This window comes from Sipha flava, unplaced genomic scaffold (genome assembly GCF_003268045.1).
Source record: "Sipha flava isolate LNK unplaced genomic scaffold, YSA_version1 81_pilon_pilon, whole genome shotgun sequence".
In the NCBI taxonomy this organism is placed as follows: Eukaryota; Metazoa; Arthropoda; class Insecta; order Hemiptera; family Aphididae; genus Sipha; species Sipha flava.
This window is the reverse complement of record NW_020273623.1, coordinates 87156-104391: the sequence shown is the minus strand read 5'-3', so window position 1 is coordinate 104391 and position 17236 is coordinate 87156. Positions and strand designations below refer to the sequence as shown.

Genomic DNA, 17236 nt, shown 5'->3' with positions numbered 1-17236 from the left:
TATGGCGGCTTGAAAACGACATTAATTTGTTATATTTATTTTATTTATATATTTATATGAATACAATCCAGTATCCACAAAACGCAAACGACACACGCAAAACGCAACAAGGACCGGATTATGGTCGTAATATACGGGGGGGATATAATATAAGCGTGTCCAGACCTTTTCAACAAGCCGTCCACAAAACAATTATACAAATGCGATAGGTACTGACATTGAATACTAGTATTTATAATCAATGGTACTGAATTATCAAAAAGGAAAGAAAATAAGATCTTTAACATACACGAATATAATTATAAATATTCCTAATTCCTACTATAAAACGTTGTATTATTGGAATCATAACTTTAAATTATCATTAGGTATTCGAAAATGCAATTAAAATCGTATTTTCCAGGTCGTACCTGTTCATGAGACCCACGACTCGTACGACACGATTTTGAAGGGAGGCTTTTTTACTCTAAACAATTTTGTTTTTTTATTTAGATTTAGTAATTTTTAACAAGTATTAAAATAAGTTTAGTATATTTGTATATTGTAATATATTCACAATAAATTGATAAAATAGTACTTTATATTCGTCAGCTAATGATTATAAAACACATGGTGGTTCCTTTCAACTTGCGGCTCGGGGCTAAGAATATGGAAAAATTTTATCTCATAGTACATGTGTTCGAAAATAATTTTTATGAACTACTAGAAATACAGAGATTAGGTTAGTTTGCTCCAGGGCAGCTCTGATCCTTAATCCTACTCTGCTGCTGAGTCCTAAGTAACTACCTACCTGATATAATACAGTTGACTTCATTTCGGAAAATTATAGATTATACTTTTTTATCCTAGTATAGCATGTACACTTAAATTAATAAGATACTTATAATTTATAAAATAAACTATGGATAGAAGCACAAATTACAAAATATAATTACATTTAAATAACTAAACAAGAAAGATTTATTACTTGAAACTGATAAACAATAATTAAAATAGATCTACCTATTAAAAAAATAGAAAGATTGACCATAATATATTTATTGAGACCATACAGTTCTGCTTATAAGAACGCGACTTTTAATCCATTTATGTAATGGGAGCAATTTAATTTGCTCATTGTAGTATGTTACTAGAGATTTTTTTTAAGGTAGGAACCAAAAATTGCTTAAAAAGTATATTTTCCGGGAAAAACTATATATTTTATATTGATTAGTTTTTTTAACAACTTTATCTTTGTATTGTAAAATAATATATTTTATCAATTTATTTTAATAATATATTACTAACCTGTTTCAGCATCATATCTATAGTATGTCCCCCCTTGCGCTTCAAACTGAATTATATTTGTTAATACCAAACGTGTGAGTTTTACATTAAATTCAAAAATTAAATAAGATATAATTCTAAAAATAGTTTTAACTGCTTGATGAAAAAAAAAGAGGAGCTGCAACAGAGAATTCTAAGCTGATTATGCGAAGATCCAAAATGATTGACATTGTTAAAATGTAAAAATTATAATATATATAAAAATAACCGATAGCATTGAAGACGGGTAATCTTATTATTTTTATTTTAATATTTTAAGAAAATTCATTTTACTAATGAGAATACAATTATTTAGAGGGGTTTTATGAAAAACATTTGTAACTTCAATGCCAGATGTAGAAGTATAACCACGCACGGTCATAACTTATATTGTTTTGGTTATCATTAATAATAAAAGCTCAGATGTTTATGCGCTCAACACGACTAATATGTACGCATTCATACACTAAAAAAATAACAAAATACGCATTCTAAGCACAAAAAAAAAACATCAAAATATACAGGATACATTTCATTTTACCTTTAGTAATAAAAATTAATTATGATTTACAAGTATTCATTTTTATATTTTATCTTTTTCTGAATATTATGTAGGTACTAATTTACAATATGAATGTTACACTGTGTTACAATATTATTTTTATTTTGATCAAATTTGAATCTAAAAATATTTGAGACAAACATAATTATAAGGATTGATAATTTATTATTTATGTACACGTTAATTTGAATTGTTTTTAATAAAGTTCAAAAAGGTACTAAAATATGCATTTAAAATATAAAACTATAAAATAAGAAAAATAAAAAAGTATTTTATGATTCAGGAGAACACAAATCAAATTTGTATTCAGTTCCGAATGAAATTGAATAGAAAAAAATATGTGATTTCATGAACATCTGAGCCCTAATTATTAGATATCACAGGGACTAATAATATAAAATCATAGTATATTTATTCATACTTCATTACTCTAGTTGATTAGGTCTATGAAAATAATCTAAACCTCTAAAATCAAGATTTATTAATAGTTCATAAAAACATACCATTTAATTTATAATTATAACACGATTTTAAATCACATAAAAAATGTGACAAGCAGATTATGTAAATTTATTTGTCTTGTATCCAATGCATTCTAACAAATAGCCATAATCAAAAACATAATTTACGAGTGTTTTACGTTAAAACTAATAAAGGTTCTTTGCATTAAATATATAATTAATTAAACTTTTAAAGAAAATTAATTTTTCTAAATTAAAATAAAAAGGTATTCAATCTATTTCCACCAAATTGTACATGTATGGGATCTATTAAATTGATTAAATTATAAAGAAAATGTTTCAAAATAAAGCCTCAAATTTAAAATATTTTTATACTATAGTAAAAAAAGTTAATTTTAGTTCTCAAATTAAATTCAACAGGCAGTAATTCGTTTTACTCGTATTTCATAAATGCTCTTTTCATTATACATTCCTTTCAAAAACTAATTTATCTAACGTTTATTTTTCCATTTAACCCCCTATACCAGCAATATTCCAAGTTCCTGGCCTTAAATATATTGAGTTGAATCACAAAAATATAATAACTGACCAAAACAATTACTTTTCAATATCCATTTTTTGTAATAATAATTACAAAGGAAAAGTTTTTGGACCAATTTGAAATTAACATATTCATAATAACAAATAATTTAGTTAAATTTAGTATTTTAAACATAATAGCGTAATTAACTATTGAATATACTTAAATAAAAAATAATTATATAGCTTGAATAAATATTTAGAACTAGGATGTAATTTTGGCAACCAATACAATATTCATGTTTTTAATGTTACTATATTTTTATATTTTCAGTCATTAGTTTCATGATTATAAACAAACATTTTTTTAAATTGAATATCATATATACTAGTCTTACAAAACAGAAGTAATTATTGTTCAAGAGAGATTTTAAGTTTCTAATATAGCAACTCTCAATAAGAATTGAGAAATATTTATTTTACATATTGAGTATAAATTTAAGATGTAAGGGTTAAGAATACATATCATTTGCTCGCTTTGAATTATTTTATGGAATAAATTTAACCATGGGAGCATTAACAAGCCAATAAACTATTTATAAAATACCTACCACTACTATGAACAGAAAAACGTCTTTATCTTTAAATTTAATTCTCTTAAATCATAAGTAATTGTTTAAGTGAACTGCTCATTTTATTTATGTTTTCTGAGCCAGATATATAAACTGTACAGGAATGTAGTTAATATTCTCCATTTTGATTTAACTGTACAGTTCAAATGGAACACAAAAATTTGATTTGTCCAACAAGGTTTGATATAATAGAAAATATCTAAAAATTAAAAAAAAAAAATGTTAACTACTTAACAAAATAAATTAAACTAATAATTTCTAATAAACTTTTTATTTGATGACATTACATTAGCAAGTTGTTTTATATTACATTAAGTACAATGTTGATTTAATTCAGGATTTATATTATAAATATTTTAAAGAGCAAATAAATTAACCAATAATGATTAAAAATTATTATATACATTTGCAAATGTAATGACCAGTGGTTTTTTTAAGTGAGAAGTTTTAAAAATGTCTTCTACTTGATCATAATGATTAAAAATGTAATAATTTCATTCATATTATAATAGATTCTGTATGTATAAAAATGAATCATTAATTTCTTATAAACTGTTTAATTTTACAATATTTCATTGAGCATATCAAATTAATATATAAATCTATGTATTTATAAATAAATATGTATATAGCAAAGAAAAAAATGTTTACACATTTTAATAAGGGACATTCGAGAACAAATATGAAACCGATTCGCCATTATGAGTCCGTCGAACTGCTTCAGCAAACATCATTGATACATCTATACACTGTAAAAATAAAAATAATAATTAATTATATGTTACTGATAAGCCATGTGACTATTAAATAATTGTTTTCGAGTACTTGTTTCATATTATATAAATTGTAGATTGGTATACATGGTACTAGTGTATTAAGTATATAAAGCTATTAAATTCTTAAGTATTCGTAAAATATTATAGTAAGGTTTTTAATTTTTTTGTTTTTAAAAATAAATTAAAATTGTAACCTTGCAATGGCTAAAAAATTAGTAGAAAAATATAAATGTCAAGGTTTTTTTCATAATTTACAAGAATCATCACTCGAAATCAGTGTTACTGCCATCACCTGATTTTAAATGATCAATTATAATTGATTATAATTATAGTTAATACAATTTCAGTTATGTTTTAATAGATATGTAGATATTAAATTATCATGTAACATTCTATCAATTAACTCTTTTTTATTTCAAGAACAAAATTATATGGATTGAAACTTAAGTAATTTATATAATGAATATTTTCAAATTTTGGGAAACCCATAATTAAATTAATAAACTTAATCAATTTCAATTTTCAGATTTATGAGTTGATATCCAAACAATTAGGTCACCCAAAAATTTCAAAGTTAAAAATAACACAAATAATACTCAACAATTAATGGTTAAATTTAAAACTACTCACACGAATTTTTGGACATTCTTTCATATGGCCATCTTGCGGAATGGTATTGGTAACTACAACTGCCTCAAAGCATGCATTATTAATACGAGATATTGCAGGGCCAGAAAATATACCATGAGTTAGAATTGCATATACTTTTGTAGCACCGGCTTCAGTTAATCTAATACAAACAAAATTCCCATAAATATTAACACATTGTGAAAAAATGTATTGTTTGTATAATTCTTACTTTTCGGCAGCATGGCATATTGTGCCACAAGTATCTGCCATATCATCGACCAAGATAGCAATACGTTCCTTGACGTCTCCTACTAATACCATTGATGCCACTTCATTAGCTTTCTTTCTCTCTTTATGGATAAGAGCAAACTCAACATTTAACCGATCAGCAATTGAAGTGACCCTAGAAAAATATAAATGTTAGCCAAATAGGTAATATTTTTATGTTCAATTTTAATTATTATACCTTTTAGCACCACCAGCATCTGGTGATACAATAATGCTGTTTCTCCATTCAGGTATGTTTTCTTTTATCCATTTCAACACAGCTGGCTCAGCAAATAGATTATCAACAGGGATGTCAAAAAAACCTTGTATTTGAGAGGCATGGAGATCCATAGTAATAATGTGATCAGCACCAGCTACTGACAGCATATTGGCTACTAATTTAGCTGATATAGGTGCTCTACTCTATAATTATACATAAAAAGTATTTAATTAAATTAATAAAACACCGAATTTATATACTACTTATATATTGTATATAATCTCATTCTCACTAATAAAGTAGAATTATTATATTATATGGGTAAAATGTTTTTTTTTGCCTATACCAAAAGCCATCCATTCACCAATAAGTCATATGTTAAGTATTAGTGGTTAATTCAATCAGTGAATTTCACAGAAGTTTCGGGTATTTTTATAAGATTGGTACTATTTACTGGGTTCTAAATAATTTAAAGTGGCATGGTTGCAACAAAAGAGATCATATAACTTCTTAAGGTTATTTTAATCATAATTTAATAGACATAAAATTGAATATACATTTTCATTTTTAAACATACAATTTATGTATACGTATATGAATAGAATTATATTTTTTTTTATACTGTTTTCAATTTTATTTAATATTTTTTAATTATTTTGTTAATATTTAAAATAATTCACCAACAAATAAAATTTTTTTTTTTTTATTAAAATGCCCATGTTATTTATTATAGATGAGAGGATGATAGGAATTTTTTTAATTTTCTTACTAATTGTATTCAAATTACGCCACTGATAATAATTATGTCAATAAAATTATACTCCACTGATAAACCAACCACTCTGAATATGTAGAAAACTAGTAGCATGTAAATTATTAGTTTTGTTAATACTATTGTAAACATGCATGGTGATTAATTTTCATAAATAATTCTAAATATTATCTGATCTAAATTTGAATTAAGAGGAAAAAATAATTTAATAAATATTATTAAAATATTTTTAAATTAAATAAAACTTATAAATATATGTTTATATAAAAACAATATAAAATATTATAATATTAATACTCTATTATTTAATTCTTTAAAATCATACTAAAGATAATCTAAAATTTTATAAAAAGTCATAAGTAAGCTATAAAAATTATATTTTATGATTTAACATGAAAAGATTAGAAGTTCTAGTATTAAAAATATATAATTACAATGATCTATCTATCTGTTTAGATAAAAATAATTAAAAAAAAAAAATCAATCAATAAAACTGATCATGCAAACATAAGGAAATGTTATAAAAACTTTTGTTTCATTAACTCCTAAGAAAAATATTTTTTAGCACCTGATTGCCGATCACAAAATCTCGAAATAATTCCTGTAAAAATAAAGCAAACAAAAAATATGAATTGAATAGCTAATTCACTTTTTGAAGCCAATCTGTAAAATTAATTTTTACAAATTAAGATTACAAGTCAATGATGTTAATTGGACTATCATTTCAGTCAATTTAATTATTAATTTATCTATCTAGACCTTAAAACAATAAAGAATAGTCAACAGTTTTTATTTATTTTATAAATGTTTAAAAATGTATAAAAAATATGATTGTAAGTTTTTAATAATACAAAAACTGATTTTTATGAATACCATTATTTTTTAATTGTTTCTATAGATTATTTTATAAAATAATGACATTTTTTTGTATTATTAGTTTAGATATGAATGGGTTATCAAAATAGTTTAATGGCTTATGCAATCTGAAGCATTGTATTCTTTTACAAAAGTTAAACAATGTTACAAAATACAAATTAAACACTTACATTACTTTTTTTATAACAATTTACACTGAACTAATTAATTATAATTATATATTAAGTTTAAACACTAAGGTGGTAACTGATAAAGAAGTATATTATATAATCTTAGTTTATACATATTACTATACCTATATATAAATGAATAAAATAATTTATTTTTTTTATGAAAAATGTTTAAAAATAAAGAAGTCCACTTTTAACAAACTTATTTTTTCTTTATATATAATTGTAGATAATGTATAAAATAAATACATAATACAAGATGTATATGCTTAATGTTAATATTTAGTTTAATAGGTAGACATGCAACAAAACTACACACTATAAAGCTAATACAAACTATCACAAACATTTCTTTAAAAGATCTATCCACGTCAGTATTATTTATAGCAGAACATGAAACGGTAAAGCTTTATAATAGCCAATAGGTATGTTAAATTTAAAAGAAACACACGGAGTATAAAGCATTAATACTCGTAATATAATGGTTATTTCTGGCAGCTATCCTAATTTTTCACACCTAAAAATATATAATAAGCCTGTATTAAATTAATTGCAACACTACGTGACATCCAATACTTATTTCATTTAAATTAACAGTTTTCAAATATTTTGTATCTGCGTGAAATTAACAAGTGATATTCAAACAAAATAGAAAATGGACTTTAAATGGCACAACTACAGTAGTAATCCAATGACATAACGACATATTGATCAATAATAGTGCACATTGAAACCGACATATAAAAACACACAATACCCAACAAATTCATAATTTTTTAAGTACCACAAATGTATGAACTTAATGCCCAGGTGAGTATATTTAATAATGTTTCATTGAATAAAACTATACCCGAAACTTCCATTCATTGCACTTGACGGTTGCCCTTGATCTACTATTGCCATTCTCGGGGATGTCGCCATTCTTTAGTTTACAGCACAAACAGCGAAAAATAATTAATAAGTAAGGTACGATTATAATAATAACATCAAATAATAAAAGGAAAATTAAACTGTTAAGTTTAAATATAGTTAATTGGCATAAAAACATTTGGAAAAGATATAAAAGTAACTACACAAAAATAGAATAATAGAATTTGAATTCTCTAATATGAATTTAAATAGCACAATTATTTAATATTTAACTATATACAAATTATACATCATTATATTTAAAAAATTTTGAGAAATTTAAATTGTAATACATTAGAACTAAAATATTTGTTCATACACCTACCTATTGCAATTTAGGGTTATAGTTATAACTAAAATTACTATTCAAAATGTTATCATTAATAATCTAATGATATTTTACTATATTAAAATATTTTAAGGAAACTCATAAACATCATTATTAATGTCTTGATTTTTTATTTTTTAATATATACAACTGAGATTTGTTAGTTGAATTAAAAATAATAACAATTTAAAAGAATTGTTAAATTTATAGTTATTGATACATGGATAATTTACAGATAAAGAATAGTTTGGATAGTTATGTTTTTTTTTTTTAGTAAATCTGTACAAACAAATAAATATAGGTAATAATTGGGGTTGAGCTACAACTACATTTCAATTAATATACATCAAATACTTCAAAATAAAAATAATAGATTTAATTTTTATTCTTCTTAATAGCTTACCTTATCTTTTTTATCTTGTCTAGCATATGGAAAACATGGTATGACAGCAGTTACTCGAGATGCAGATGCTATTTTACAAGCATTTATCATGATCAATAGTTCCATTAAATTGTCATTTACTTCACCACTTCCACTTTGTATAATATAAACATCCTCACCTCTGACGGACTCTCCAATTTCAACACTATAATAAACATTAAGTATTATTTAAACAATACTATTTGTCATTGTAAATTACTCAATTTAATCAAATAAATAAATCAAATACCATTGAAACATAGAGTAATTTAAAAATTAAGCGATGTATAATGCAATTTAATGTGAATGGTTAAATATCACTAATGGAATTCATACAGGTTTAGCCCCATTTAAATTGTTTTCTAGTATACCTAATTTAAATATATTTCATTTTATGGTATGCATTATATTTTAAAATCACTTTAAATTAATTAATAAAAATTAACAGAACCCTTAAATATAATCAAATTTCCTCATATGAAAATGATAAAAAATGACTTTTAGGTACTAAAACAATTTTACTAAATATTTAAATTAGTATTCATATACTAAATATATGTATAATAAACATATATATTGTCACACAAGAACCATCATGGCCAATCTAAAAATATTCAAATAATACGTTTAATATATGAATAGATTTGTATATTCAAGATGTGCAAGATCAAATGGTTAGTTTTGATGTTTGTCCGATAGGTTCGCTGTAAAAATTCCAAATGTCATTATGGCTTATCTAAAATTGTTTTTTATCAGTGGTATCATGACCAATCTCAAAATATCATAATGGTACTAATAATAGAATACAGCCGTCAGCTGACAACAACTCAATGAAATTATTATTATTGACAATAAGATGAAATAATGGCCATCTTTGGTCCCCGAAAATACCAATGTGATCTCTGTTGTCAATACAAATCTAGTAATCTATCTGATAGCAGTTTTAATGTTCATAGGAAAAGAAGGGCCTAAGCCAGAGCACAAAAGAAGGCAGGTAAAAGATTGGCTGTGAAAAAACAATGCTATACTTTATGTTGTGACATAATTGCACGGTATATATATAGAAACTCCCGACGTAAATTTGTTACTGGTTTGATGAATCTCAGACAAATCTAGTAGCATCATTGTTTGTGTCATGTCTTATAGATGCAGTAGAGAAACTACTGGATGAATCTGGGCTAAGACCTTTTATCAACATTTATTCAGACAGCTGCACTTATCAAAATAGAAACTTGATTTTGTCCAATGCCCTCTTGGAATTGAGTATGAGAAAAAATGTTATAATCAACCAAAAATACCTGGAAAAAGGGCATACACAGATGAAGGCAGATAGTGTCCACAGTGTCCTAGAAGGAACAATGAGAAACAGAGATATTTTTTTACCATCCCAATTTATTTATATAACAAAAAATGCTCAAAAGAATCCATTTCCCTACAGAGTAATTTATCAATTGGCAATTCTTCAGAGACCTAGTTCAACCATATGATTTATGACAGCATCTGTCCAGTGAAGAAATGTAGTGACCCAGTAGTTACCGACTTAAGATGGTTGTAGTATAATTCCTCTGGCAAAAATAAAGTATGCTCTAGATTTTTTTTTACATAACTTCAACCTCTTCCTACTAGGCCCAAGACAAATATTAGAACAGGAAAAATCATGTTCCTTTCTCTCAATAGTGACCCAGTGGAAATACCTAAAGACAAGTGGAAAGATTTGCAAGGTATAAAACCAGTCCTTCTACATGACTGTCACAATTACTATGCACTTCCATATGCAGATATCTCCTACAGACAAACTAAGGCAAAAAAAAAAAAACTAACAAAGTTACAAAACTGGGACAGTAATTATTATTGGCTAAATTTATTTAAATGTGTTCAATAAGAAATTTATTTTAAATTAAAAGTTTTAAAAATTGTACATTTAAGATTAAAAAAAAAGAAATTGTTTGTGATTTATGAAACTATTTTTATTTTTAATGTATCCTTTTCATGGCCCACCTAAATTATAAATATTACAATATCAAAGTCAATTTCACAAAATGTTAGTAAAAATAAATTAAAATTTTTTAGAAAGATAAAGTAGACGTCAATGTTAATGTCAAGAAGTATACTAACATTCAAAATTCCTAATAACAAAATAGATTTTTGTTCATCCTGAAAAGTTGGGAAAACTGAAATTGGCCATGATGATTCTTAGATGACAATATATAATATATTTATATATATGTTTACTGTATTTAATTTTCTATAGTAAATTTCTTAATTGTTACTCGATTTGTATGTCAGATGAAAAGGAGTACAAAAATCATAATAATTATTTTCCCACTTAACAATAACATTGATCTAAAAAACTGTCCAAGTTCAAAAAGTATTAAATTGAACGATATTCACAAAATATTACAATTCTAAATAATTTAAACGATGTAATTATTACATATAGTTTCACAGACATTATACACCAGTAGTTTAAGTTTTCACTGAACTACCCAAGTATAATATTATGCTGTTGCTAGGGTAATGGGTAGGGTGGTTATAATTAAGCATATTGATCAAACAAAATAAATGTTTTGGACGGGAATATATTACATCGACAAGTTAAGTGCTGGTTATGATGGTGTGTAGATTATTGATTGCACTCGAATGGACGCGATCAACAGGTGAAACAGGGCAAACCATGGTTAAAAACGTATCGCTACAAGCACGGTGGTTTGTATCGAAATCGACGAGTGATTATCAAAAGAACCCGTCGGTGGGTCGGCGAAAAAAATCGGTTTCGCAGCACCGCACGTGCGCATCGCTGCCACGAGCGAACGGGTACAGGTGAGCGCGTCGGCGTGGAGTAGGAACGAGCCGGCCGGAGCACGTGTTCGCGCTGGACGAAACCGATTTCTTAACCTAGAAAACGATTGCGCCGGGACACGGTAACGCGTTTACTCTTCGCGGTACGTGCGGTCGAGGTTCGGAAACGAATCGATCGAACGCGTACGCGACTGCCGGGCGACGGCGGAACGAGAGGAAATGAAAAAAAAAGAACCGGTACCGCAGCGGACGAACGGGGACAGACGTAGTACGCGCGCGCGCGGCCATGACCGACACGGACAGGAGCAAGAAAACATCGCCGCGCTCCCTGCAGGGATTTCGCTCGCCGGGCGCGATCGGTTACCATGTCTCCAGGTTGCTGAACTTCTTGGTGACCACCTTGCCGACGTCGATGCCCAGCCGGTCGACGATCCGCTGCGCCAAGTCCGGGTGCGACGTGCCGCTGAACACCTTGATGTTGGGCATTCTGCTGTTGGCGACGTTGGTGCGCGTCGAGACCGAATTCGTGTTCACCGGGCAACTGGCGAGAACGTGATCGGATGATAACAAAGGCATACTACCGCCGCGACCATCGTGCAGCACTACGCGAACGGCCCGCCGCCTACCGCGCGTACCCCACCGACGACCGATCGCGGTTATCGGCGGCCGCCGCCACGGGCGACCACGGCGACCACGGCGGCGGCCGTCCGTACTACGCGCGCGCGAGGCTCCGGTCCCGAACCCTTTTACGGCGCGCACGGGAACCGTGGCGCGCGGGTACGTGAACCGTTCGAAACGATTACGCGTCGATAAGCCGTGCGCGATGTCGTCGGTTTATCGCGCCCGCGCACCGAATATCGCGTAATTGCGGTCGCTATCAGCGAACGTCATGATGATTCCGCTCGATCCGGTATCAGCTTTTCGACGTTCCTCCGCCGTAATCTATACGGCCGCGCAATGCACTCGTTACTACGCGTTGTTAACCTTTCGTAACGTTCTCCCGCGCGTACTTCCGTCTCACGTGCACGGGGATTCGGTTCGGGTTCAATCCTGCGTTTCGCGCTACGCGCGATCGATTCGATTCGATCGTTCGATTCGGTTCGCGATGCTCTTTAATCGGTTTGCATTTTATCGAGAGACTATCTGCGGTCTCGGCACGTTCGGAAACCCGTAATTAAGCGCACTAATCAAATTTATTTTTACCTTCATACCTCGGTGCCGTTACGTCAACCGATGTTTTACAATTATCGCAACATCGCGGTGTATAATAAACCGGCGGAACATCACCACCACCACCACCACCACCCTTGCCGCATGCCGTTTCGCCTACCGTGTACATTTTATTTTTACTTCTGTCTTCGTACCTCGTGGCGAGAAGTTTTGTTACGTCGACCGATGTTTTACAATCATACACAATACAGCGGTGTGTAATTTACTGGCAAAACACCACCGCCCTTGCCACGTGGTCGTTTCGGTCTTATTGCGTTTCATTTACCGTGTACAGCAGGTGCAGGAAGAACAGCTACCTCATACGTCTCGATAAATAATTACATAATTTACCGGATATTTTAAACGCTGCACGCGAGCGCTAATTCAACCGAGAAATATTTACAATGGAAATTATTGGTTTTTCTCAACAACAAATCAAGATTTGAATATTCACAACTCGTACAAATACAACATACCTGTATTTTAAACTCTGGTTGATGAACTGCGTTGCTCCTAGCCGTCACACGATAGCTGTTTATTCGAGTTTTAAAAATTCTGTTTAATATATTATTTTACCCAAGAGAAAATTTCGCAGGCTGACGGGCAAGATTTTCAACCGATTCAGGCCAATTTTTGGTGACTACTCGTTGATTTTCAAATTATAACATTCAATTCCTGGATGAGTGCGCAATTTTCGTTTATACTAATATACGTGGTGGGTTATATATATATATATATATGTATAATGTTTTGAACCAAAAACAATGAGCATCAAAATCCTGCAACAACTACCCAACGTGTTGAATCAATGAAATTTTATTTCGTTCAGCTGTTTTATTTACAGAGGTATGTTGAAAATGTAAAATATTTTCTGATTTGTACTATCATTAGAACTATTATCGATTATGGTTTATCTGAACAATGGTATTGATTGAACGATTAAAAGCGTGTAAATTTGTTCTTTAACAAATTTTGTAATTTTGTTTTGCAACTACAGTGGCCCATTGTATACAACAGTTAGTGATTGTATTGTATATGAATACCATTTCATTCATTGCGTCGTCGAAGGTTACTGGGAAAATGAAGTGTGTGAAATTAATAATATAGTAAAAAAAAAAAAAAAAAACAATAGAATATGTTATTATGTATAGACGAGGAGAGAATATGACAATATGGCAAATTTAGTTGTAAATCAGGCAGAAATTTCATAAAGAATTAGCGTAGCATACATCAGTTAAAAAAAATGAAGAGTGAAGAGATATCTAATATCTATCCCGCCAATTACCGTAACCCGTACACTGTGACCTCTGTAATTATAACATAACGCGATAAGTATAAAAATATGTAGTACTCAGGATTTTAATAGCCAATTTAATTTGAAACTACAATATCTCTTTTTTTTTTAGATTGGATTAATGAAGATAAGGACAATACAAATATATACTAGAAATATTAATTAACTAACCAAGTATTTATAAGACAAATTTAGTATAATATAGTTATGAATAAAATGCTCTCAACTAAAGTTATGAGTATATAGTCTATAGCAATGACGTACATAGGATTTTAATACTATGAGTCAACCTATTTCAGAAGAAGCCATGTAATGTAGCATCAGCCATCTATATTCTATGTATTACAAATTTGATTGCTTTGCTCGCAAGTAACGATTTACTTTATTCGTTTGATATATTGATACCTAATATAAATTACCAATAACAAAAATCATTAAAAGTACCTTATAATTCATTGTTGATTTTATTTATTTCATTTTGATTTTTTTTTTTTTCGATAACTTAGGTATCTACACCATTTGACATTTGAACAATCTATTTGCTTATAATTTTTTTTATTTAAACAGTTAAGATCTTTTATATAGTGAACAGAGCATAGTGACTATCATTAAAATTATAAATATTTTATTGAGTTGTAATACTTACCACAAATCTATTTAATTTGTTTTTTTAACAAATACTTTCATGTCTATAATATATGTAATAGGTCATAATAAAATACTTGATGCAAAAGTAAACATTAATAAAATCAATAATTTTACACCTTATATTTTTGTTACTTCTTACGTGGTTTATGATACATGGTACCTTTTAAACAAAAGTTTTATTACATGTCGTAAACATTAATAATTTGGCTATTTAAAAACATGTATTAAACACAAAACCAATTTTTTATAAAAAATAAGTTTAAAAATTATTTTTTTTGTTAAACAATATTCCTTAACAATCTTATTTATTTTAAACCCATACCAAGAGTGGATAGAAGTGGATGGGTTATCTTCTTCGCAAGAATTATATGCCGTTTCTGTAAACAAGATACAAAAGTTCATATTAGGTTTATAAAAGAACAGAATACTCTGATTTTCTTTAACTGCTATTTCTTTTTTTTTTTACAATATGCCTTGTTCAACCAGACAGTCTAATTATTTTCATTTGCAGTTCCATGATTTAACTAAGAAGAAGCAAAATATAAAACTATAAGGTTTAAGACACTTAAGACTTAGCAGTCGAAGAATGCGGAATTAATCATGATTGGTAAATTGGTATGTGGTTTCATCTGTACGAATTTTAATTGGCAGTAAGCACAAGAAAGTAATTGAGGCTTTCACACAGGACGGTGAACGGATTTTTTCCGTATGACCGCTGTGATACAACTGTGTCGACGACTGAGAAGTACGTTACATCATTTACTACTAACACGATACAGACGGTAAAAATAAGTTTAAGAAATTGCCTAAATAATACTCCTTAAAAGTATGTAATGTGTAATCCCCGGAGCCTCATTAGTGCTGTCAATTTTAACTCGAAAGACTTTAAATTTTGAAGAAATTTAAGTTAGTTTACGTTGTCTCTGGAAAAAAAATTGAACTCGACAGAAAACCCACTATAGATCATATGGAACATTTGGTAAAATTAAATCTCATACTATTATGAACTGTAATTGAAAATTTGAAAATATAAACTTTTTAAAATTATAATTAAAATTAAAATTAAAAATGGAAAGTGTTTCTTACAATCTACAAATAATTTTCTACCGAACTCAAATATTTTTTGAGAATCAAAATTAGACAAAGTTAATTTACTTTAATTTTGTCAAAAAAATGAGTACGTTGTCATAAAATTCGTATAGTGAATTTTATGTTGTAATAGAGTTATGTTGACATGATATGCGTACTAGAATTACATCCGTTAGTGATTCCAAATGATGCACGGCAATTACGGTGTGGTTAAATCAATTAATTAAACGACAACTAAGAAACGAAAAAATCTAATAATGTATAAGTAGGGCTGGGATTTTATTGCTCCAAAAAAATAACAAAAAGGCTCTAAAAAAAAAAAAAAATACAAAAATGCTTTAAAAATTATAAAAAATGTGTTTTATATAGTTTAAAAATGATATAATATAAACCATGTTTTTTACTGTAATGTGCGAACAAAGGCAAATTAAAAAATAAATAAATAAATCACGTTACCAAACATATTTAATTATATTAATTTGCGCCACGGAAGTAGTATGAAAGTCTACCCGTGGCGCCGTCTATTCAAAAGTGAACAAATAAATTATATTTATAATAATAATAAAATGGGTACCTGTTTGTTTAATATTTACATTTTATTTATTTGGACTTTTGCAAATGGAAAATTTTCTTTCAACTATTTTAATTTTGTTCTATTTTTGATAAAATATGTATGTGAGTCGATATGCTCGTACTTATTAGTTTATCAATTTAATAGATTACATACTAAACGTACAAATTTTGAGCGAACAAACACCGAAACGCGTGATCAAATATTCTAATATTTAAGAATTTATAGATAAATTCTGAAAAATACTCTAAAACAGCAAAATATGCCTTAAAATGCATATAAAGTTTAATTTCTCATTAAATGCAAAAAAATGCAAAATAAAAACCTACATTAAATTAAGTAGTATTACTTGAAACACATTTTCTGATTATGGACCTACGTGTTTGGACATCAGAAAAAAAGATGCATTTGCATCAAAATCCTAAACCTAATAATAAGTAATAAATATCCAACCCACTAGATAACTATTGATATAACCAGTAATCAGTACCAGTATTAATATTGTATATTATATATAGTATTCTATCTATGTATTTTTAATACTTTTTCTTATTAAAATTTTAATTTTAAAAAATGTTGCATTATAGCGATAAACCCAACAAACATTTTCCACTAAAAATAAATAAACGTGTGATAATATTTTATCTTTATGAAAATGACATGAAAATAAAAGTATATCAAAAGTAAATAAACATAAATAAACCATATACAGCGATGGGGGTCAACTTGCAGCTTGTAAACCACATGTTACTCTTGTCATTGTCAGATGAAACTCGTA

General features: G+C 28.4%; 1 protein-coding gene across 4 annotated transcripts; it reads right to left on the bottom strand.

The window, feature by feature from the left end:
• Window positions 1–3328: 3328 nt before the first annotated feature.
• On the bottom strand, window positions 3329–12289 carry LOC112693163 (ribose-phosphate pyrophosphokinase 2). Of its 4 annotated transcripts, XM_025568106.1 has the most exons (8): window positions 12012–12289; window positions 8831–9014; window positions 8041–8112; window positions 5352–5575; window positions 5115–5288; window positions 4886–5045; window positions 4131–4228; window positions 3329–3678 (listed from the first exon to the last, which is right to left on the bottom strand). In XM_025568106.1, exons 1-7 carry the CDS (start codon window positions 12221–12223, stop codon window positions 4136–4138), a joined length of 1119 nt encoding a protein of 372 aa, XP_025423891.1. In that variant the 5' UTR covers window positions 12224–12289; the 3' UTR covers window positions 3329–3678; window positions 4131–4135. The 4 variants fall into 4 exon arrangements, with proteins under 4 accessions (XP_025423891.1, XP_025423890.1, XP_025423892.1 ...); XM_025568105.1 differs by lacking the exon at window positions 3329–3678 and having other exon boundaries at window positions 4069–4228; XM_025568107.1 differs by lacking the exons at window positions 3329–3678; window positions 8041–8112 and adding an exon at window positions 6713–6745 and having other exon boundaries at window positions 4069–4228.
• Between the last annotated feature and the right edge of the window lie 4947 nt (window positions 12290–17236).

Bases quoted from the DNA above. Each gene is read 5' to 3' on its own strand.
- LOC112693163 (XM_025568106.1), bottom strand. From the start codon at position 12,223: ATGCCTTTGTTATCATCCGATCACGTTCTCGCCAGTTGCCCGGTGAAC. The intron at 5,289-5,351 runs GTATAATAATTA...ATATTTTTCTAG, and splicing joins GATGCTGGTGGTGCTAAAAG to GGTCACTTCAATTGCTGATC. The intron at 4,229-4,885 runs GTGAGTAGTTTT...TTATTTTTACAG, and splicing joins AAGAATGTCCAAAAATTCGT to TGTATAGATGTATCAATGAT.